We start from the raw sequence: 23996 nt of genomic DNA, 5'->3' as shown, positions 1-23996 counted from the left end.
TATATATATATATATATATATATATATATATATATATGTGTGTGTGTGTATATATCTATACCTATATATAATCATATATATATAAGTATATATATATATTTTTAAAAAACATCAGATATATGTAGAAATAATTATTTATGAATAAATAGAATATATTCCGTTATGTAAAGAACATTAGAATATGAAAAAAATCATATTTTCATGTTAAGTATGCACATATTACAGTATGCAATCTGGTATGCGCATATTACAAACAAACATGTTAAAGAACATTGAAATATGAAATATTCATATTTTCAAGTTGGGTTTGCGCTAATGAGAATATGTCATGGTGATTGCGCGAAAGAGTGGGTTTTTTCAACATTTTTTTTTCATTGACTTCTATAGGGGATGGCAAAATGTGACTGCACTTTTCGAATTTCGACTTTAAGCACGATTTGGGTTACAGCTGGAGAACAAACTGTTTACTTTCAACTTGTAATATGAGTGCAATCCAACTAGCACAAAAATGAAAATCCTAGAGTTTTCGCTATAATGAAAACGCAAAATATAGCTGTACTTGTAATCTAGCCCTAACAATTTAACTCAAAGATTAACGTTCTCTCACACATACTGTATATGAGATGTGTCTTTTAATGATTAGCAACATATCAATACTATTAGTATTGTTCTCCTATGGCTTCTACTAGTGCTCCTGTTAGTGCCTTTGAAGAAGGGCATTAGTTACCTTTTGTAATATGTCAAGGAGCTTAATGTTGTTAAGCAGTGCTGGAAATTGTTCCCAGCACCAAACTGCAACCAACCACCACAGTATATTCAACATACAATTACATATGGTTATAAAATATATATGTGTGGGGATTTGTTGCCTCTTGTAGAATTGTGGATTTTCACAAGATCAACTACGCTTTAAACAAGAGAAGTAGTATATTATTCTGCTGATCCATCCCTTCTGGCTAGAGGTGAGATTCCAAAAGTTTAGCAGCAGGTTATGATGAGATTTAGAAATGTTAGCAACAGGTTCTCTATCTTCTATATAATACAAAACCTTTACACATTTTAGGAACAGGTTCTCTATCTTCTATATAATACAAAACCTTTACACATTTTAGGAACAGGTTCTCTATCTTCTATATAATACAAAACCTTTAAACATTACACATTTTAGGAACAGGTTCTCTATCTTCTATATAATACAAAACCTTTACACATTTTAGGAACAGGTTCTCTATCTTCTATATAATACAAAACCTTTACACATTTTAGGAACAGGTCCTCTATCTTCTATATAATACAAAACCTTTACACTTTACACATTTTAGGAACAGGTTCTCTATCTTCTATATAATACAAAACCTTTACACATTTTAGGAACAGGTCCTCTATCTTCTATATAATACAAAACCTTTACACTTTACACATTTTAGGAACAGGTTCTCTATCTTCTATATAATACAAAACCTTTACACTTTACACATTTTAGGAACAGGTTCTTAAGAACTGTTGAGAACTGGCTGAATCCCAAAACTGCTTCTGGCTGAAAGTTTTAGGGAAGAGGATTCATTTTCCAGCAGGACAATGATTGTAAACATATCCTGAAGTTGCACCAGGTGATTATGAAGTCCAAAGAAGAACAAGTGCTAATGTCCTAGGCATTAACTCCACAATCACCAAACCTGAACCTTTATGATCTATGTGAAATATAAAATGCTGCACAAACTGGAGGATTCAGTTATTAAAAACATTTCTTAAAGGGATATGAAACCCAATTTTTTTATTTCATTATTCAGACAGAACATGTGATTCTAAACAACTTTTGAATTTACTTCTATTGTTAAATTTACTTAATTATTTTGGTATCCTTAGTTGAAAAGCATACCTAGGTAGGCTCAGGAGCAGCAATGCAATACCGGGAGCTAGCTTTTGATTAGTTGCCACACATATATGCCTCTTTCATTTGTTCAACCGATGGGTTCAGTTAGCTCCCAGTAGTACATTGCTGCCCTTTCAACAAAGGATAACAAGAGAATGAAGCACATTTTATAATAGAAATGCATTGGAAAATTGTTTAAAATCACATGTTCTGTCTGAATCATGAAAGAACATTGTTTGGTTTCATGTACCTTTGAGTCAAATATTGCAATATATATATATACAGTATTTTTAAGTATGGATTAAAAACCAATTTTGTTTCAGCTTTATAATTGGTAATTATGTATTGTTTGAGAAATGCTGTGCATTTTGATAAATGAATTGATATCAAATGAATATATTGTGGTAGTAAACTCATGCATTAGCATTGTATGACTAGAATTAAATTTGTAGGTCACATGGGTCACTCGGACATGATACAGTATGGCCTATCCCATTTAAATCTACTTCTTTTATATTTACTTGGAAATATTAAATAAAGTACAATAATCAGTGTTCAAGATTATATTTTAAGAGTTCTGAAACAATGTTTTGTAAACCTTTTTCTTTTGTTTAGAATGGTTACTTACAGAACACAGATCTATTTTGATAACTTACCGATTTTTTCTTCTTTGTACATCTAGGTGTTTTGCAACTTGAATAGTAATTAAGTGCCGCATATTCCATTAAAGCAGCAAACACAAATAGGAAACACACAGTAACAAAGAGGTCCATGGCTGTGACATATGAAACCCGCGGTAGTGATTTTCTTGCAATCGTACTTAATGTTGTCATTGTTAATACAGTGGTGATGCCTAAAGGAAATTGTTAGAGAGTCAATTTGTGAAATTCTAAATAAACAGCATGAAAAAATGTGAGCACTAAATAGAATTTAATGTAATAAAAATCAGAGAGAAAGAATGTCAAAATATTTTGTAAGACAATACTAACAAATAATAATAGTTTCTATTAGTACTGGCTTCTAATAATAGTTGCTAATATTACTGTTACAACAGACCATTTCATAAGACATTTACTTAAAGGCCGGTAATCTAGATATCCTGCCTTATTTCACACTATTTTGCATGAAATCAATATACAATATCAATATACTCCTAACTTTTTTAAAAAAAAAATCTGATATGTTTTAAAAGATTAAACATTATATAAAAAGGAGAAAGAGAACCAATTAGTGTTAATTGGGGGAGGGGGTGTAAAAAGTAACAAATATATGTAGGAAAAATACATTTTATACATAACACTCACTTATAAACTAATTATATTGTATAAATCTCTTGTAGTGGAGAAAAATAGGAAAGTAAAACCTAACCTTTATTTACTATTAAAATACAGGACCCATTAAAATACAATTAAAATATACATATTCCTGGTCCACATAAATGTTCCTAGTCCACATAAACATACAGTGTAAAAATCCCATAGACACATATTACATCTCAAACAAATATCCAAATTAGGACAGCTTCAGTTGAACAGCTATGAGTTACTCACTTTCACAGAACCACTGACTGAAAAAAATACTTCACACTCATGATAGTTATATAAAAAAGTAGAGGACTTGTGTAATGAAGACTGAAAACCAGAGTAAATCAAATACTGCAAACCAAAACTACACACTAATCAACTCCATCACACGCAATATATAGGACCAGGAAAGACTCCTGGTGCACATTTCGTCACACTTGCTTAGAACCAGTCAACACATTAGATTTGCATAATCGACAAATGCAAGATAACAAGACAATGCAATAGCACTTAGTATGAACTTCAAATGAGTAGTATATTATTTTACAACAAATTTCAAAGTTATGTATATTTCCACTCCCCTTGTACCATGTGATAGAAATCAGCCAATCACAAATGCATATGAATTCTTGCACATGCTCAGTAGGATCTGGTGACTCAAAAATTGTAAATATAAAAGACTGTGCACATTTTTTTTTAATGGAAGTAAATTGGAAAGTTGTTTAAAATTACATGCTATATCTGAATCATGAACATTTAATTTAACCTGAGTGTCCCTTTAAGGTTAAATATTACTTTTCTATTTTTCCAAGAGATTGATACAGTATTAATTAGTTTATAAATGAGCTCTATTTTGTAATGTTTTTTTTTTCTATATATATTTTGAAAGATGGTGGTCAATTCTGTGATATTGTTGGTTGTGCTCCTGTCTACCAGATGAAATTCAAATAGTTGCAAAATAGATTTTATAGCGTTGTCTTTACACTGTAATCATCAGTGTAAGTGAAGGCAAAAAATATATTAAACCATAACTGCCAGAGGGGCTTCTTACATATTGTTATATATATTTTAATATCTGTCTTATTCTTAAAGCATACAAAGCTATTCTATATTTACTTCATGTGATCATGGGAAACAATCCCTTAAAGGATATTGGAACATCCAAATGCTTTGACAGAGCAAAGTTAATGAAAGAACATGGTAACAACATGGTAACAATAACATTCACCAACAAAGATTTCTTAGTTGTTTCACATGTTTTTAATAAATCAGTCCCCTTAAAGAGAAACTCAAGTCAAAATAAACTTTTATGATTCAGAAAGAGCATGCGGTTTTAAGACACTTTACAATTTACTTCCATAATCAAATTTTGCACAGTCTTTTTATATTCACACTTTCTGGGGAACAAGATCCTACTGAGCATGTGCACAAGCTCACAGGGTATACCTATACTAGTCTTTGATTGGCTGGTGATGTCTGTCACATGATAAATTTGTCAGAAAAAAATCTACTGCTCATTTGAAATTCAGAGTAGGTGTTAAATCATTGCCTTTTTATTCTACACTTGTTAATTATGCAATTCTACTGCATTGAGTGATCCTTTAAAACTACAAGAAAAACATAAATATGTTTCTTTTATATATTATATCATTGTATATATTTTATAAAATATTTGTTAATGTACATATTACCCCCCCTAAAAAAAAAGTTCATATGAAATTCAAAGAATGTTTTAAGTATTGTTAATGCTGTATGTATATGTGTCTATCTACATTATGTAGGGTAAACATTTGTCAGTTCTGATTTTATACTTATCCTAATTCTGTCACAGAAAGGTGTTGGAAGAGGAAATCTACGTAATCACAATTTTTCATTGTGGTAGCATTTCTGCACATCACAATCAAAGTGTTATTAGTTAGTAAAAGCACACTGTCAGAGTTTCATAAAATAATAACAGATCATGCTGGCTGATTGGAATGAACAGCAAAAATTTGAAGTTTGTATTACCAAATATAACATCAAACAAGTACCAGGATTATTGTCCACTGCCAGTAAATATAAAATAATCTGATTGGTTAAGAAATTAACCATTCAGGATTGAGGTTGGATGGCTCACTATACATAAGTAATTTACTAACACAATACAAGTAGACAAGTAATATACCGGTACTTACCAATGTTAACTCAAGGGAGCAGATGATTTACATTTTACCCACAGTTAGTTTGCTAATGTAAAGACAGGTGCAATGAAAAAAGGGGTTTGCACAGATATAGTGATAAATTACAAGCAAATTTGACAACATGTGAAGCTTTTTCTGTGTCACATTGAAAGCTATGGGAACCACAATTACTTGTGTTTTGTCAATATCAGGATCAGGTTAAAAAAAAAAAAAATGGCGTTGCAAGAATTATTTAAAAGGCTTATTGGGAAGTTCTGATCCTATCACAAAAAGTAGAAACAAAACACAGATCTATCCAAGACACTTATTAACCATTATGGTGCTTGAATAAAAGTTCTAATTTCAATACATTTTTACAGCTAGAAAATGAAAATGATTGTTATTATATAATTATGGTATGCATAACCTCACTTTTCTTTCTTTCCCATGTCTAGACGTTACATGCTGTTTAATTGTTATGCTTCTTTTTTTCTGTTTATTTTCATTTGTTATAGAAACTCTTTGATGCTTGTTCAATTGTGAGAGCTGTATAATGTGAATACTATCTATTAAATATAATACATCCAAAATAATGGTGTAATTTAAATGTACCTGCACAGAGTGAAATTGTATTAAAATATCTAAAAAACAGAAAATAATACATGTGTTGCCTCTCTTTATAGTAGAAGACTTTTAAGTCTTTCTGACTGAAACCATTAGCCAGATATTATCCTTCAAGGTGACAAACCCTAACACCCTAAACTGTCATTGTCATATTTTTTTCCTATCCTATACTGGGTTTAAAACATTAGCTGTGCAAAGTAGGACTATTTCTGTGACCTATTCTTAAAGATGAATGTAAAAGAGTAAAATAAAATATATCATTATTGGAAGCACTATATATTGAAAAGTTCTGTCTAAAAAGTTTTTTTGACCTTCTACATATATCTATGATGCATGCAAATAATTGTCCAAATACATCTTTTTAAAAGTATACAGTTATCAAAAAGGCATGAAGAGTAAGTTCCTTACTTATAGTTAGTAACAGCTGTAAGTAAAGATCTTTTTTGCTTTTCTACAAATATTATACAAGGACTGGGGCTCTATTTACATTTTGTCTGCTGCAAAATAAATTTGTCTTTGGAGATAAGGAAAAAAAATGTATTTTGTACCTATATTCAAACCATTAACCATAAGATCTGCCCATTTGCTTTATATTATTCTTGTGGTCTTGTACTTATAGGAACAGTCTAGTCAGAATTAAACTTTCATGATTCAGATAGGGCATGCAATTTTAAACAAGTTTCAAATTTACTTTTATCATCAAATTTACTATTTTCTTGGTATTCTTTTTTGAAAGCTAAACCTAGGTAGGCTCAAACTGATTTCTAAATCGTTGAAAACCACGTCTTATATCAGTGCATTTTAGCTAAAGGGATTAGCTATTGTTATAAATAATATACATTGTCAAGTAGATTGTCTCTTTAATGGTTGCTATGTATTGCTTTATTTTATTAAGGGGAAATATTATTTTTACAGAAAGTTTCATGTTTTTCTACTAACCCTGCACTACTGTGTGATTAACCCCCACAAAAGGGGGGGGGGGGCAATGAGCCAATCAGCTAGTTTAACGACTCAACTGTGTAACTAATGCTGATGATTGGATCAGCAGCGGTTTCCTCTCAGGACTAAAAGTACCCTGAGCTTCTACTGTGTGTTTTGCAGCAGTATTTTGAATTGAGCTCTAGTGCAATACTTATTTTACCACTTATAATGCGAGAGCAATGAGCGTGTTATTAGTGCTTCCTGCACTATCCATTAAAAGTATAGGGAGCATGTTAAGATGCTCTGTTAAAATTTAAACCATCCACTTGTAATACCAATGAAAGTATTTGTTATTCATAGATAAGACCGTGTACAAGATAGTGCACCCTGTAATATCAATTGGGCTCCACTTGTTATCTGGCCCTTAATGTGACTAAGCTATGCTTTGTGATTGATAGAAAAAAATATCAAACAACTTAAATATGCTGTTTATGAATAGCCATCTTTAGATATTAAAACTTTATTGATGGAGCTACATTTTTTTACACTTGAAAATGTGCTGTTTTTTCATATTCTTAATTTAATTCAAGTATTATAAAATACAGGGAATTCCCTTTTATTCTAAAGATTATATTTAAAAAAATATATAATATTTTAAACTAAACACAATTCTTTCATTTTCAAATGCGATAAATAAGGATATAAAGTGATGCTATTATAACCATTGTCAAAGTTGTTACTGATTACATAAGCTGGTTGCTCACCTAAAGCTGTTCTTGCTGGTGCAGAATCTTTTTTTATCCAAAATGATACCCATGATAAAACAACTGTTAAAATGCAAGGAATGTATGTCTGAATTGTAAAGTATCCCATTCTTCTGCTTAAATCAAAGTATACGGTCATGACAATATAGTCACCTATTAATAAAAAGAAAAAAGAAAAACAAGTTTAAAATTATTTTCCATTAATAAATGTAAATATAATATACACACACATACTGTATATATGGCCAAAAGTATGTGGATACTTGATTATCACACCTATACGAGCTTGTTGGATATCCCATTCCAAAACCATAGGCATTAAATATAGACATTATCCCTCCTTTGTGGCTAACAGCCATAACTCAACTGGAGAGGCTTTCCACAACATTTTGGAGTGTGTCTATTAGAATTTTTGCCAATTCAGCCAAAAGAGCATTTGTGAGGTTGGGCATTAATGTTGAACAAAAAGGTTTGGTTTGCAATCAGCATTCTAACTTGAGTTCTTCCACACAAAACTCATCACATTTCTTCATGGACCTCACTTTGTGGACAGAGGCACAGTCATGCTGCAACAGGAAAAGGCCTGCCCCAAACTGTTGCCACAATGTTGGAAGTAACCTGCTGTCTAATATGTCTTTGTATCCTGTAGCATTAAGATAAACCATCAGTAGAACTAAGGGGCCTTGCCCAACTGTTAAAAACAGCACTAAATTATTAGCCCTCCTCCACCGTTTACAGTAGGCACTATGCATTCTGGTAGGTAGCGTTCTCCTGGCATTTGCCACACCCGGATTCTTTTATCAGACCGCTAGATAGTGATGTGTGGTTCATCATTCTACAGAACATGTTTTTACTGCTCTAGAATCCAGTGGCAGGGTGCTTTACACCAATCCAGCCAACACTCAATGTGAAGTTTGTACACATCTACTCGGTCATGGAAAACCATTTTTATGAAGCTCCTGATGCACAGTTCTTGTTTTGATGTTGCTTACAGAGGCAATTTGGAACTCTATATTGAAAGATGCAATATATATTTTTTACACACTATGCACTTAAAAACTTTTTGGTCCCACTAAGTGAGTTTCAAATTGAAGTGTCACACCCTTGTGCACTCAAAATGGCTCAAAGGGGATAATGATAATAAGTTTACCTTTTGATCCAATTTTTGGTATTAAAAAAATAAAATAATAAATACATATATCTGAGAAATGTCCTAAAATTACTCCGGAGGATAAATACTAAATAACTACTTCATTAGAATTAATCAACTCAAGTGAGAAAAAACAATTAATCAAATAAAACATTGGAGAATCCTCATCAATAAATTCCTAACTGAAACATAAGCAATAGTTCATCAAAAGTTCATAAAGTTCATATGTCCTTAAAATCAAAATGATTAATCAGTAGAATGTTGGCTTCAGTGAAATTAAGTACCCGTATTTTAGACCACTTGTCAGTCACACTTAGAGAACACACTTTCTCTCTTTGAGCATTAACAAGGATCCGTTTGTGTACTTGAGCATATGTTATCGAAACCCATAAATAGGAATTGTGCCGTGATCACTGTAAATGTTCACAGATCTACCTGGATTTTTTGCTGTTTCTGTTTCTTGGCCTCTTACTTTAGGTGTGCATTCTTTGTCCTTATTCCTCCAACTGATGTGGTGATGTCTGTCAACAAAGCCACCTAGCTCCTAAACTGTGGACCCCTACAGTTCCAGTATGGGGCAGGACCTGATTACCACCAGGGTAATATGGTGTCTGTCCAGGAACCTGATTAAGTCAGCCTACAACACATTTTAACCCACCAAATGGGTCTTTTTCAAGCAGACAACTGTGTTTTTGTTTTGTGGTTTGCTGGTCTCCTTTTATAGTCTTGTCTTAAATCCAATTGGAGGAATGTGTGATTCCCTCTTTCCACTGTTTTATCTGAAGTCATTTGCAAATACATAGAGGCTGTTTTACATTGTAGCTGTCCACATCTTGTCTATTTTCTTGACATTTTAGACATTTGCAGATACTTATTTAGATGATTCCCTCAGTCAATGTTACATTATAAGAAATCTAGACCCTTCAATAAAATTGAATGATTGAGAAACATTTACTATAAAAGGAAAATGTATCTGAAACAGTAGTGTAATTTATTCATATAGCATATTTACATTTTGATTCTTAATTATAACTATACAGAGAAAACATTTGATAATATAATGAAATTGAATGCACTAAAGATATAAACTAAAATGAGTATAAGTAAATTTCAACTGTGTTAATGATAAATACATTATTTTTACATAAAACATTTTAGATATAATTAAAAATTTAGCCCAATTGGAATAACTCAAATATCCATTTTCTCTCTAACTTAGGGCCAGATTATGAGTGGCACTAACAGTTACAAGCAAGCAATATCGGATTTATCGCAGCTGTTTGTGAGCATTGTATGTAGAGCTTGTATAAAAAGTTGAAAGAAAACATGATTGCTTTAGCGCAATTGAATATAACACGCGTTGGGATAGCACAACCTCATTGCTCTGGTTAACAGTTTTGCGAAACAAAAAAATGTCAGAAAACACATTAAAATACTTTTAAACGTACAGTTACACTTTTAATAATTCATATAAAAAATAGAGAGAGTAGTTAATACCGCTATTGGTTGCCAATCGGTGCTTCCCTTATATTGTGAAATATGTATAAAAAAAACAAGAGAGAGAAATTAGGGCATATAATGATCCCCTAAAAAAGAAGGGACGAAAAGCACACGAAATAGGTATAAATATCAGTTTTAATAAAATTATAAATATATCAAACTGGCATTCGCCCATTTATGCTTTGTAGCACTGCATAAAGCATACGTATAATAAACAAACATATACATACATATATATATATATATATATATATATATATATACAGGGGAAACTAGGAACAGTAACACACGGTATGTATGACTAGTAACTGGCCTGCATCTGGTCTGATACTAAATAACCATATAATCAAGCAAACATATATTGAATTAACTAGTCATTAAACCAGCTTAAAACTTGCTTATATATATACGAACAGACAGGGAATTGGACTGCAGTATAGACTGCACACTAGGTCCCATAGAGTGTTTTTTATAGACAGTCTCGTTCCCAGAATTGACCGCAGATCAAACTGCACACTAGGTCAAACGTACAATACAGTATTGGTAAACTTGCACTTATCATTGGGGATTGTTTTCTTTTATAGAGACCAATCACATTTCCTTTAGCAAGGTGACCACAGATCAGACTGTACACTGGGTTGTAGATATATTGGTTGATAATATTGCACTTATCGTAAGGCGTATGCCAGCGTTCACGTAGCCTTCAATCCTCTAACACTCTCACTGGGCGTGACCTTAGTATGACAAATAGAGCGGAGGAGTGGCCCAACTGCCACATCTTTTCTCATTGGTTACAGACATCAAAGTCCATTCCTTATTGCCCAACAAAGCTTATGCTGAAGTAACAAAGTTATCCACGCTCAATACAGTGTATCGGATCTTACCACAGATGTACCATAAACATAACTTTATACATCCAACACTCATGTATAGTGTATAATGAGTCTTACAACAGTTGTACCGTTCTTTTGAAATTGTTTATGCTGCTCACTCTGCTGCGGATCACCACCGCATCACATTCATAAAGAATCTTGCATTTTCAATAGTGTAGCTCCACACAGCAATGTCGTGCTAAAAGTGCAAGCATAATAGCAAGCCGTCAAAGTTTCAAGCTGGTCATATTTTGTACTCCAGAGATACCAATGTCACTAGACACTTCAATTTGATACATAATGGAGAAGTGAAGTCCCTTAAATTGATGGTTATTGATAAGGGTATAACAAATGGTCGTGGAGGTGATAACGACAGAGTATTGCTTCAAAAAGAAGCTAAATGGGTTTACAGACTAGGGACTAGAATCCCTGCAGGTTTAAATGACAAATTGGAGTTGGCTACTTTCCTGTAATGTGCAAGCTATGAAAGAAACTAAGGTTATGCACATTTTGATTGGTATATCTATGGTGTATACATCAGTGTTTTATGCGGTGGGGTGAGTGTCATATAAATAGAGTGAAGTTATCTAGTAAACATAGGGAGATAGAAAATAACAAAATACACTAGGAATTATGTGTTATATGTGAAAATTTTTAAGATATCTCCTAGCTGTTTAGCTATTTAAAAGGGCAGTGGCTTGAATGCATCTATTGTACGTGCTGATATGTTCCTTTAAGAAAGTGCAAGAAGGTGTGGAATTAATTACCTTAATTAAATAGCCTCAGGTGCTATAAAAAGAGGAGGTCCAGAGAGGACGAAACATGCCCTGATGAGCCCCTTTGACACATATCCATTGTGGGGTTGAAACGTGCGTTGGCACTTTGTGTGTTTGGCACCTATGTGTCTCTATACCTTGGAGTAAGTCGACTATCTCCTAGGTTTCTAAAAGTGGGAACCATCAGTTACACGGCTGACCAGCTTGAAACTTTGACGGCTTGCTATTATGCTTGCACTTTTAGCACGACATTGCTGTGTGGAGCTAGACTACTGAAAATGCAAGATTCTTTATGTATGTGATGCAGTGGTGATCCGCAGCAGAGTGAGCAGCATAAGCAATTTCAAAAGAATGGTACATCTGTGGTAAGACTCATTATACACTATACATGAGTGTTGGATGTATAAAGTTATGTTTATGGTACATCTGTGGTAAGATCCGATACACTGTATCAAGCGTGGATAACTTTGTTACTTCAGCGTAAGCTTTGTTGGCCAATAAGGAACGGACTTTGATGTCTGTAACCAATGAGAAAAGATGTGGCAGTTGGGCCACTCCTCCACTCGATTTGTCATACTGAGGTCACACCCAGTGAAAGTGTTAGAGGATAGAAGGATACGTGAACGCTGGCATACGCCTTAAGATAAGTGCAATATTATCAACCAATATATCTATGACCCAGTGTGCAGTCTGATCTGCGGTCACCTTGCTAAGGGAAATGTGATTTGTCTCTATAAAAGAATACAATCCCCAATGATAAGTGCAAGTTTACCAACAACTGTATTGTACATTTGACCTAGTGTGCAGTTTGATACTGTGGTCCAATATCCTGTCTGTTCGTATATATGCATGATTTAAGTTGGTTTAATGACTAGTTAATTCAATATATGTTTGCATGATTATATGGTTATTTAGTATCAGACCAGATGCAGGCCAGTTACTAGTCATACATACCGTGTGTTTACTGTTCCTAGTTTCCCCTGTATATACAGTAAATATGTATGTATATGTTTGTTTATTATACGTTTGCTTTATGCAGTGCTACAAGGCATAAATGGGCGATTGCCAGTTTGATGTATTTATAAGTTTATTAAAAGTGATATTTATACCTATTTCGTGTGCTGTTCTTCCCTTCTTTTTTAGGGGATCATTATATGCCCTAATTTCTTTCTCTTGTTTTTCTATACATATTACACTTATAATAACATTATCTAATACAAATTATTTAAAAAAAAAATATTGCACAAAAAGTTATAAGAGCTCAAAGATATGAGGTCTCATGTGTAAGAAAAAAGAGATTTATTGACGACCTGATTTTTGTATGGAATGGTACCCATGAAGAAGCGCTGTTATTTTTGGATTATCTTAACTCTAATGAAATAGGTATCCAATTCAATATGGAGTTCCACAGTACTAAGATTAACTACTTGGATGTTACTTTGTCTGCTAATGTTGAAAATAACATTATTGAAACTCGCACTTACCGAAAACCAATAGCCAAAAATAATCTCTTGCATAGTACAAGTAAGCACCTAAAAAATACGGCTCGAGCAATTGCAAAAGGAGCAATTCCAAGAAGGATGATTACTTGCAGGAATGCAAGAGATTAAGTTGTGACTTACTTCAGAGGGGATATAAGACTAAAACTATTTCTGAAGTATGTAAAGAAGTAGAGAGTATTCCCAGAGAAGAGCTTCTAAAAGATAAGATTGGTCCCACTAATAGCAAGAGCAATAGAAAATCACAGGTCACTTTTGCCACTAGCTATAGTGACCAATATTTTGACATTTGCAAAATTGTAAGGAAGCATATGCCAATACTCTTAGCAGATACCAAGCTTAAGAATATTGTAGACAATGGTTATAGATTCTCTTATAGGAGAAGTACAACATTGGGAAATATCCTTTCTGCTACAGTGCTCCCCAAATTAAACAGGGGTAGTAGCTGGTTAACACATAAAGCCACATACAGATGTGGAAGCTCTAGATGTAAAGCCTGTGAAAATATTCTAGTTAGTACACATTTTGAATCATATCGTACTGGTAAAACATTTGAGACTGCTCAATGTATTAATTGCAGTATGTGCTATATTGTTTACCTTATCTCCTGTGTTGAATGCAAATTGAGGTGAGGTCTCACATTTGAGAACATTTAAGTAATATAAACTGTAAAAAGGAATGTTCAGCTCTAGCAACACATTGTATTCACAAACATAGACAATCAGTGGATACACTAAGATGGCAGGCTATTGAATTGGCTAAAAGTCCCATAAGAGGTGGAGATAGGGAAAAATAATTATACCGTAGAGAAGCGTTTTGGATATTTAAATTAGAGACAAGGTATCCTAAAGGTTTGAATTCGATGTATGACATCATGAACCATTGGGAACGCTAATTGCAGTGTACATATATATATTCTCTTCAGTAATTCCTCTCCCTGTGTATCCACATATACATTTCATCAATCTTTTTACATTATTTTTTGCCATACTCCATTCCAGTATAAATATAAGCCACACTTATCTGGTTTCATGCCTATACCTAAGAAATTAATAAATCAACAAATATATATTACATCTTGAGTAATTCACTATAAATAACATCTCACATTTAATAGACTATAAATAATATCATAAGCAACATACTAATAAAAATAAAAATATAAACATAAATAATCAATGAGCAATTCATATATACAGAGATTTGTTGTTTTATATATATTTGATGGCACTTTGTCATATTACTTGCCAGTTTAAGATATTGATTATTATGATTCATATTACTTCTTTGTTGCTTTGCAGGTAAACACTGTTAATTAACATACTATATATCACCTGCACATCTATAACCATATATATATGTATCAGGTAACTATACAGCTATTTATATTGATATCTATGTTTCTATGCTTCATAAGAGAAATTGTATAATATGATATATGTATTGGGTCATGTTACAGCAATGTATATCCTTACTTGAAGTTACATGTTTTATTATGTCACTTTCATCATTTGCTACATCTGCAAATATAATAATATAAATTCAGCAGTAAGAATATCAGGAATGTATTATCACCTTAGGATTGTTTGGCTTTTAATTAGCTGTTACTTTAAATGAACTGTCCATTAATGTTTAAGTTAAAGATTAGCACCAGGTGTAACTCTTTTTTACTAAAGGTATAACTATAAAGGTACACCCGCCTCCACTATCTGTGAGTACGGGGTTTCCCGAAACGCGTCCTGTGTGAGGAGATGTGTGCCACAAGTCTTTGTTTTTAATCTATCTTGTTGTATTTATGCCCTTGTTGGTTTAAACTTTTAACTTTCTACGAATAAAGGATGACCTGTAAGTAGCCGGTCTAACATTGAATTTTCTTTGTATGCTGATAAGAAAAAAAAAGACAGGAAAAAGCTTTAACATAGAAATAAATATATTCATGTCTAAATATTTATATGTAAATATATATATATATATATATATATATATATATGTATACATATGTATTTATGTATTTATATATACTGTATATATATAGGTATATCGATATTTATTGTTCCAAAATGCCATCAGAAATTTGCAGAAATATGTATTTAGGAATAAATAGAACATATTCTGCTATGTAAAGAACATTGGAATGTGAAATATTAATATTTTAATGTCGGCTTAGCGCACTTGAGAATATGCGATCGGGTTTTGGCGCTTGTAGGCTGTCAGTTTATTTTTACTCCATTGACTTCTATGGGGGAATGCATTAATGTGCTCTCGATATTCTAAGTTCTGCTTTTTGCGTGCATCGAGTTAGCGTGCAAAAAGCTTTCTTCTAGCATAGTTAGCGAGTGAGCTTGATCGATAAATACTGCTGCACTCACAATCTAGCCCTTAATTAATTCTCTATGGATATTTTCACCTCTCCATTTATTATCCAATTTTCCTATCCCTAGATAGGAAAAGTTATGTTAAATTAGAACATAGGAATTAAAAGTATTCCTAATGCACCTTTAGCTCTAGCGCAGTTGATCTAGCACAGTGTTGGGTTAGCGAGCGATAAAATGAAAAGGCTTTCTTTTGCTCACCAAATAGAAGTCTACTGGGAGAAGGAGTAAGCACAGTTGCGGTATCCAAAGTCCTGAAGTTAGAGTGCCTGAGTCTTTAGCTTGAGTGCAGTTAGCACACAAGCAAAAAATAAAATGAAGGCTCCACTTGTAATCTGTCCCTAAATGTTTAATATTATTTGTAAGTTGTTTGGAATATACTGATGTATAATAATTGAAGGGACATTAAACAAATGTTTGATACAATTATGCATGCAAAGAAAAGAATAGTCTGAGAATAACATGTACATGTATTTTGTATAGTTTCATTAGTTGTGTAAATATTGACAAAATAAGTGTAAAGTGTTAGGGGCATATTTATCCGTACAGAGCTTGATGCCCTGTGTTTCCAGAAGCCTTCAGGCTCGCCGGAAACAGAAGTTATGAAGCAGCGATCTAAAGACCGCTGCTCCATAACCTGCTCTGAGGCGGCAGACAGAAATCAACAGAAATCAACTCGATTGAATACGATCGGGTTGATTGACATCCCCTGTTAGCAGCCGATTGGTCGCTAATCTGCAGGGGGTGGCATTGCACCAGCAGTTCACAAGAACTGCTGGTGCAATGATAAATGCTGACAGCGTATGTTGTCGACATTTATCGATGTGCAGCAGACATGATCTGCTATATTGAATCATGTCCGCTCGCACAATCATAAATATGCCCCTTAGTGTCTATAAAAAATGTGGGCTGCCATGTTGTTACTTTCATTTCTGTTGCCAGTTTGGGGCAGTTATAAATAAGTCACTAGAGTGTGCAGCCAATGATTGTGTGGATTATGCATTTCCATTTATAACAAGAACAAAAAACTCACAATTTCAGAATGGAATTACAGGAAAAGGGGACAAAATAAAAAATGAAAGTGTATGGCAGATTTTTTTTATATATATAAATATATGTACAATTTATCATTCTATATTACATCTCAAAGTGTTTAATGTCCCTTTAATGTTCTTTAATTCTGCAATTTATAGCAAGGACCAAAAATCTACATACATTTTCCTCAGACTCTCCTAACGTTGGTACACATATTTAATTATCTTTGCTTATGTAAATATTTTTACAGGTTGAACTTAGCAGTTACTTGTAAATTTACTGAAAATATTAATTTCATAGTACCTTGCTCCTCAGTAATGTAAATTACACAGCTATACTCAGTTATACTACTTGACAAACATTTCTTTCTTTAAGGACTCCATGCTAATTTAGATAAACATGGAAACTATGGAAAACAATTGGCTTATTTAAATGTAGAATACCTGTTGTTAAGGTAAATGTAAGATGATAAAGTGCGATATACAGACATTTTAACCCTATCATAGTCCTTTGGAAATGTGTGTGAACTGCAATGTTTATTGTTTATAGTATGTTATATTATTATTTTGCTATTTGTATTACTTTTTAAAAATGTATGTACCTTACATACCTTTTTCAACTTAAATTTGAATAAATTATTGATGGGTCTAGTGAGAGATAATGTTTTTACGATGTTACATACAATCAAGATATTTTCTACATCTAAAAGTTAGCTAAAGGTTGTTTAATTAAATTAGAAACAAGAAGTAACTGCATTTGAATACTTAAGTATATATTCCTGCTGGTCAATTTGGAAAAGCTTCCGTAAATCTCACATAAAGTACTCATCAAAGGAGTAAAAGTTTTCAATCAGATAAATGCAAACTCTTTTAAACTGCACTTTTCAGATTAAAGGCTAAATTACATGTTGAACATTATTTATCGCTCCCGCATATTTAAAGTTAAAAGTAACAGTTTTTAGCACGCACGCTAACCCAACGCAAGCAATAATCTGAAGTAAGAATATTGCAACTGCATTAATGTACACCCCCATTTACTTGAATAGAGCACGAAAACACCCATACGTGTGTGCTAACCCAAATCGCCCCCTACTCTAATAACCCCTAAACCACCACATAGCCCACCCTAAAGTACGCCACTATATTATTAACCCCTAAAACCCCACTCCCCCACATTGTAAATACAGGCTGAGATACAGGCTTCTAAGCAGCATGCCCCCTTTTCCTATAGTTAACGTTATTTTTAAATAAAGTTGTGTGTGACGTCACCATGCATAACCTGAAGCCCCGGCGATGCCTGTCACTATACAGGCCCGATGGCCAGGGTAGGAGCAGGTGGCAGCCCCCAGATCTCCCTCAAGGTGTGAAAGTGCTAGTGACCGCTCTGAGACATCGTTAGCACCTGAGTGGGAAACTCTGTGACGGCTCAGAGTCGTTGTTAGCACTGAAAGGGTTACATTTCAAATAATTCAAAATTGTATAACCTAACAGTAACTGCATTACGTCTAAGTTTTACAGTAGGGTATTTGCTCTTATGTAAAATTAAAAACTGTTTAGATTTACTATATTAAAAATTCTGGCCCCAAAGCAGGAAATCAATGCAACAAAAGTCAGTGCACCTTTCATTACTGAGATTCAAATCTTAAATTTTTTTCAATACTTTGCATGTCCACCTTTATTTTTGATGACAGACTCAATCCTCCTTGGCATGGAGAAAACCAGTGTAGTACACATTTCTGGAGAGATGTTCTGCCCTTCTTCAGAGATAATTTTTTTGCAGCAGCTCTTTGGTGGAGGGGTTGTGTTGCTCTACAATTCTCTTTAAAATACCACAAAGGTGTTCTACTGGATTCAAGTCAGGTGACATACTTGGCCAGGTCATAGTTTTCACTTGTTTCTCCTTTAGAAACTCCTTTGTGATTTTGGCAGTGTGCTTTGGATCGTTATCATGCTGGAATATTCGTCCTCTGTCAAACTTCTGAAGACTGGGAGTCATCTTGTTAGCCAGTATTTTGGTATAACCCAGGCATTCATGGTGCCATCTATAAATGTAATCTCCCGAAAACCTTTTGCATTCATGCAGCCCCATATCGTCACACTCCCACCTTCATGATTCACTGTTGGGACTATGCATTCACTGTAATAATCTTGACCAGGTTCACACCAAACATGCTGCACCCCATCTGAGCCAAAAAATGTATCTTGGTATTGGCCATCTTACCAAATGACGTGCTCCCAGTATTCATTAGGCTTTTCATGCTGTTTAGCAAAGTTTAATCTTGCAGTTTTGTGCTAAAGAGCAAGCAAAGGTTTTTTCCTTGGATGCTGTCCATAGAAGTTGACATTATGTAATGTCCTTAGCACTGTCTGAGCTGTCATAGAAACTCTGATTTCTATCGATAATCCCTGAGCCAAATCTGAAGCACTTGCCTTGAAGCAAATCTGAAGCACTTGCCTGTTGCCTGTTTTTCAGAGCTAGATTATGCAAGTAGCGCACTGTCCATGGCGTCATTTTAGGAGGACAGCCACTTCCGCTCTGATTTTTGGCACTGTGTATCGATCTATACCTCCTGATTACTGCTGCAACTGCATTTTGACTGATTTTTAGTTGGTCACCAATCTTCCTGTATCCTTTTCCATCTTTGTGAAGTCTCACAATCAGGTTTTTCAATTCCCCTGGCAATTATTTTTCATGTGGAGACATGATGCAGACTTGCAGATAGACACAGCCCATTGGTCAAAAAATTAGACTGTTCTGGTAACTATGCTCATGCAATTAGGCTAATTGGAAATCATAGGTGTACTCAATTTTGTTTCAGTGATCTAACTTTTAAATATATTCTTTCTAAAGTATTTGTTTTGATTGTTTATAATAGGAAATACTCTATTTGTCAACATAGAAACAAAACAATTATTGAGAGGTGATACAATTTTGAATAATTTGATAATTAAGTGATATTGCCAAGGGGTGTACTAACTTCTGTTGTATACTGCATATACAGTACTGTGGAAAAGTCTTAGGCCATTTATAATGTTTGCCTAAAATAGGTTAACACAAAAGTCTAAAAATGGATAATGCAAACAATAAATTAAACTAATATAACTAGAAACAATATTAACGTTTAAAAATCTTTATTTAATACATTCTATATAATAACAGCAGAGTCTTACTTTATGATAGGAGCTCCTTGCAGTACCTCCGTTTATGTATTTAGTTGTTCAGCATCCCTTGGAACGCTAGCGGAAAACTGCTCTGACTTTGGGAGGGTCCTTTCAGTAATTGATCCATCTGGTGTTCAGGAAACAGCTTCCCCAGTGAAGCAGCACACTTTGATTGTATGGAACAAACAAACGCTATGCGTTTCAGCTGTCAAAGCAGCCTTTCTCAAGCGATCTATCTTGACTCTTCAGAAAGCACCATATATACCATATCCTCTATTCTTATTGGGTGTTAGATTCAAACAAAAACAAAGACAAATACCTTCATGTTATACACACTTAATTAAATAGTATAAGAAAAATATCTCATATAAAATGTAAAATGTTTAACTTAAATGCCTATATTAAACATAAGATTGTATGTGAAGAAGGTTACATAAAGAATTCATACAAATTCCATATAAAATTAAATAATAAATAAAATTAAATTATAAATAAGAACTATAAAATATCTGCAAAAGTTTATATCAAATTCAGTTATTAGATTCTAATTGGAAATAATTCCAAGTATTCAATAAATATACATACATATTGAAAAATAATCCTATATTTCATAAAATTCATAAAACTACATAAAACTATGTTTCAATACCAGTACACTTCATTTATAATATAATACCAATATATACTAAATAAAAATATATCTATATTTAATAATCTTTATTCTACTTATTTTTATTTTAAAAAACCTTACTGCTTATTTTTAGAAAGGGGTCAAATGAAAATCTATATTAAGACCTTTAGGGTGTTTTGCCTCTAGTTCATATATCGATTTATACTCTAACTTTAATAATTCATTTTGTATGTCCCCACCTCTCCAGTCTGCATTTAATTTATCTACTGCTATATATTTCTTTTAATTGCAATTATTGCAGAGTAAAAAAATGTTTTGGCACTGGTAAATCTAAATTTCTCTCATCTTTAGCATTTTCAATCGACAAGATATGTTCCCTAACTCTTTCTCGTACAGGTCTAGTCGATTCTCCTACGTATTGTTTCCCACATTTACAGTTAATTAAATAAATTATATTTGTATCATTACATCCTATTAAAGTTTTGATTTCATATTCTTTCGCAGTTATATTTGAATAAAACTTTTTCTTTTTTTCTGAGTGTCTGCATGCTTTACATGCCAGACACGGGAAGAAGCCTTTCAAATCTTCCCCATCTTCTTGTCAAGTGAAAATGCTAAAGATGAGAGAAATTTAGATTTACCAGTGCCAAAACATTTTTTTACTCTGCAATAATTGCAATTTAAAGAAATGTATAGCAGTAGATAAATTAAATGTAGACTGGAGAGGTGGGGACATACAAAATGAATTATTAAAGTTAGAGTATAAATGGATATATGAACTAGAGACAAAACACCCTAAAGGTCTTAATATAAATTTTCATTCGACCGCCTTCTTAAAATAAGCAGTAAGTTTTATTAAAATAAAAATAAGTAGAATAAAGATTATTAAATTTAGATATATTTGTATTTAGTATATATTGGTATTATATTATAAATGAAGTGTACTGTTATTTAAACATAGTTTTATGTAGTTTTATGAATTTTATGAAATATAGGATTATTTTTACAATATGTATGTATATTTATTGAATACTTGGAATTATTTCCAATTAGTATCTAATAACTGATTTTGATTTATTATTTATTTATTTATTATTTAATTTTATATGGATTTTTTATGAATTCTTTATGTAACCTTCACATACAATCTTATGTTTAATATAGGCATTTAAGTTAAACATTTTACATTTTATATGAGATATTTTTCTTATACTATTTAATTAAGTGGGTATAACATGAAGGTATTTGTCTTTGTTTTTGTTTGAATCTAACACCCAATAAGAATAGAGGATATGGTATATATGGTGCTTTCTGAAGAGGCAAGATAGATTGCTTGAGAAAGGCTGCTTTGACAGCTGAAACGCGTAGCATTTGTTCCATACAATCAAAGTGTGCTGCTTCACTGGGGAAGCTGTTTCCTGAACACCAGATGGATCAATTACTGAAAGGACCCTCCCAAAGTCAGAGCAGTTTTCTGCTAGCGTTCCAAGGGACGCTGAACAACTAAATACATAAACGGAGGTATTGCGAGGAGACCAGAACGGAGGAGCTCCTATCATAAAGTAAGACTCTGCTGTTATTATACTTGGATGTTGCCTTAACCCAATCATTTAAGGAAAGAATTATTAAACTAGCATTTACCGGTATTTGAGAAGGATTTTGTTATCAAGGATTTAAGAAGACGTTTCCTATGTGCACTATTTGTCCTGAGGATATGGAAAACCTTGCCTCACTTTAAAAAGCACACAAAACATTTTTTTGCATTTTATAAAGAAGTAAATTTTTTTAATTTTTTTGCACTTTATAAAGAAGTACAATTTGTGCACCTTATAAATTGAACATTCATAAATATTGGGATCTTTATAACATTTTTTTGCTATGTTCTATAGTTTAGTACTTTCATTTTAAATCAATTGTTCAGTTTTATGTAGCAGATAATCGTTGTTTTTACTGACTTGCCAGTCATTTTAAATTGATTAGTTTATATAGGTACTACAGAGGGTATAAATCAATTCATTACTATTAATTATTATTAATTTTCATATAGAATGTATTAAATAAAGATTTTTAAACTTTAATATTGTTTCTAGTTATATTAGTTTAATTTATTGTTTGCATTATCCATTTTTAGACTTTTGTGTAAACCTATTTTAGGCAAACATTATAGGCGCAACTACGCTAACATTCTTTTAAATTTCTGTTTCATACTATCAATTTTTAGGTTTTATTGATTTAACAAGGTTGTTTGGTGGATTATTGCATTTCACTATTTTACTGTTCTATATCGATTTATTTGGAAAAGTCTTAGGCCACCATTAGATAAAAAAAAACTATTCTGAAAAAAGAAAACTACCAAAAAAAAGCCTACAACTTAACCCCAATTAAGGATACTCACCAAACTTGAATCCAGCTCCTATATAGGTGCTCCTCTTCTATCCCAGTGGCATCTTGGTGGCGGTGGTCTTCTGAATTCATCCTGGTGGAGGTGGTCTATTTTCATCCTGGTGTCGGTGGTCTTATATCTTTATACCAGCAGTGGTGGTTTTCTATCTTCATCCATCTTTTTTTCTTATGATCTTCAGTCTGACGTCCTCTTCATGTAATCACCCGCCGCACATTGATTGAATCAAAATTCAAATCAGCCAAAAGAATGAAAGTTTTTTTTAATTGGTTGATTTGAATTTGGATTTGCAAATTAGCCAATAGGAATGCAAGAGTACCCCTATGTACCTTGCATTCAAAATTCAGTGTGTGGCAGCTGGCCACATGAAGAGGACATTGCACAGAAGATCAGAAGATGAGAAGAAAAGAAGATGGGTAAAGATTACTACTGCTGCTGGGATGAAGATAGAAGACCACCACCGTCGGGATAAAAGCGGAGCACTGCAGTTGGCGATCATGTAGGAGCCGGATTCAAGTTTGATTTAGTGATTTGGGGTTTAGTGATAGGCTTTTTTTGGGTAAGGTTTTTTAGAATATGTTTTGTTTTGTTTTTGTCCAGCAAAAGAGCTTTAGGACATTGCCCTACCAAATGCCCTCCTAAGGGCAATTCCAAATCAAATGCCCTATTTGAGAGTAAGTTTTGTAAGATACGTTTTTTGTTTTGATGGGGTAGGGGTTTCTTATATTGTAGAATGTGGTAGTATTTATTTATTTTTTTGGTGAAAAAGAGCTAAGTCACCATAGGGCAATGCCCTACAAAAGCCCATTTAAGGGCTATTGCCATAGTTTATTTTAGTGTTAGTATAGTGATTTTTATTTTGGGGTGGTTTTTTTTCCAAGTGGGACTTTAGTTTTAGAATAGGCATAACTGTGGGTTTAATTTTTTTTTTCTAATTCTTTAGTTTTTTTCTTT

The 23996-nt window shown here is 33.0% G+C and overlaps 1 protein-coding gene across 2 annotated transcripts in view; it reads right to left on the bottom strand.

Annotated features, from left to right (window-relative positions):
• The window catches only part of GABRG3 (gamma-aminobutyric acid type A receptor subunit gamma3), a 1437912-nt gene that overhangs the window by 10286 nt on the left and 1403630 nt on the right, over positions 1-23996 (bottom strand). The window contains exons 7-8 of one of the 2 annotated variants that reach the window (XM_053707720.1): positions 7646-7798; positions 2507-2726 (exon numbers count right to left, since the gene is read on the bottom strand). In XM_053707720.1, coding sequence (XP_053563695.1) covers positions 2507-2726; positions 7646-7798 — 373 coding nt within the window. The remainder of the gene's footprint in view (positions 1-2506; positions 2727-7645; positions 7799-23996) is intronic. The other variant, XM_053707721.1, reaches the window with a different exon arrangement.

This window comes from Bombina bombina, chromosome 3, assembly GCF_027579735.1.
Source record: "Bombina bombina isolate aBomBom1 chromosome 3, aBomBom1.pri, whole genome shotgun sequence".
In the NCBI taxonomy this organism is placed as follows: Eukaryota; Metazoa; Chordata; class Amphibia; order Anura; family Bombinatoridae; genus Bombina; species Bombina bombina.
This window is presented reverse-complemented; position numbering and strand designations above follow the sequence as displayed.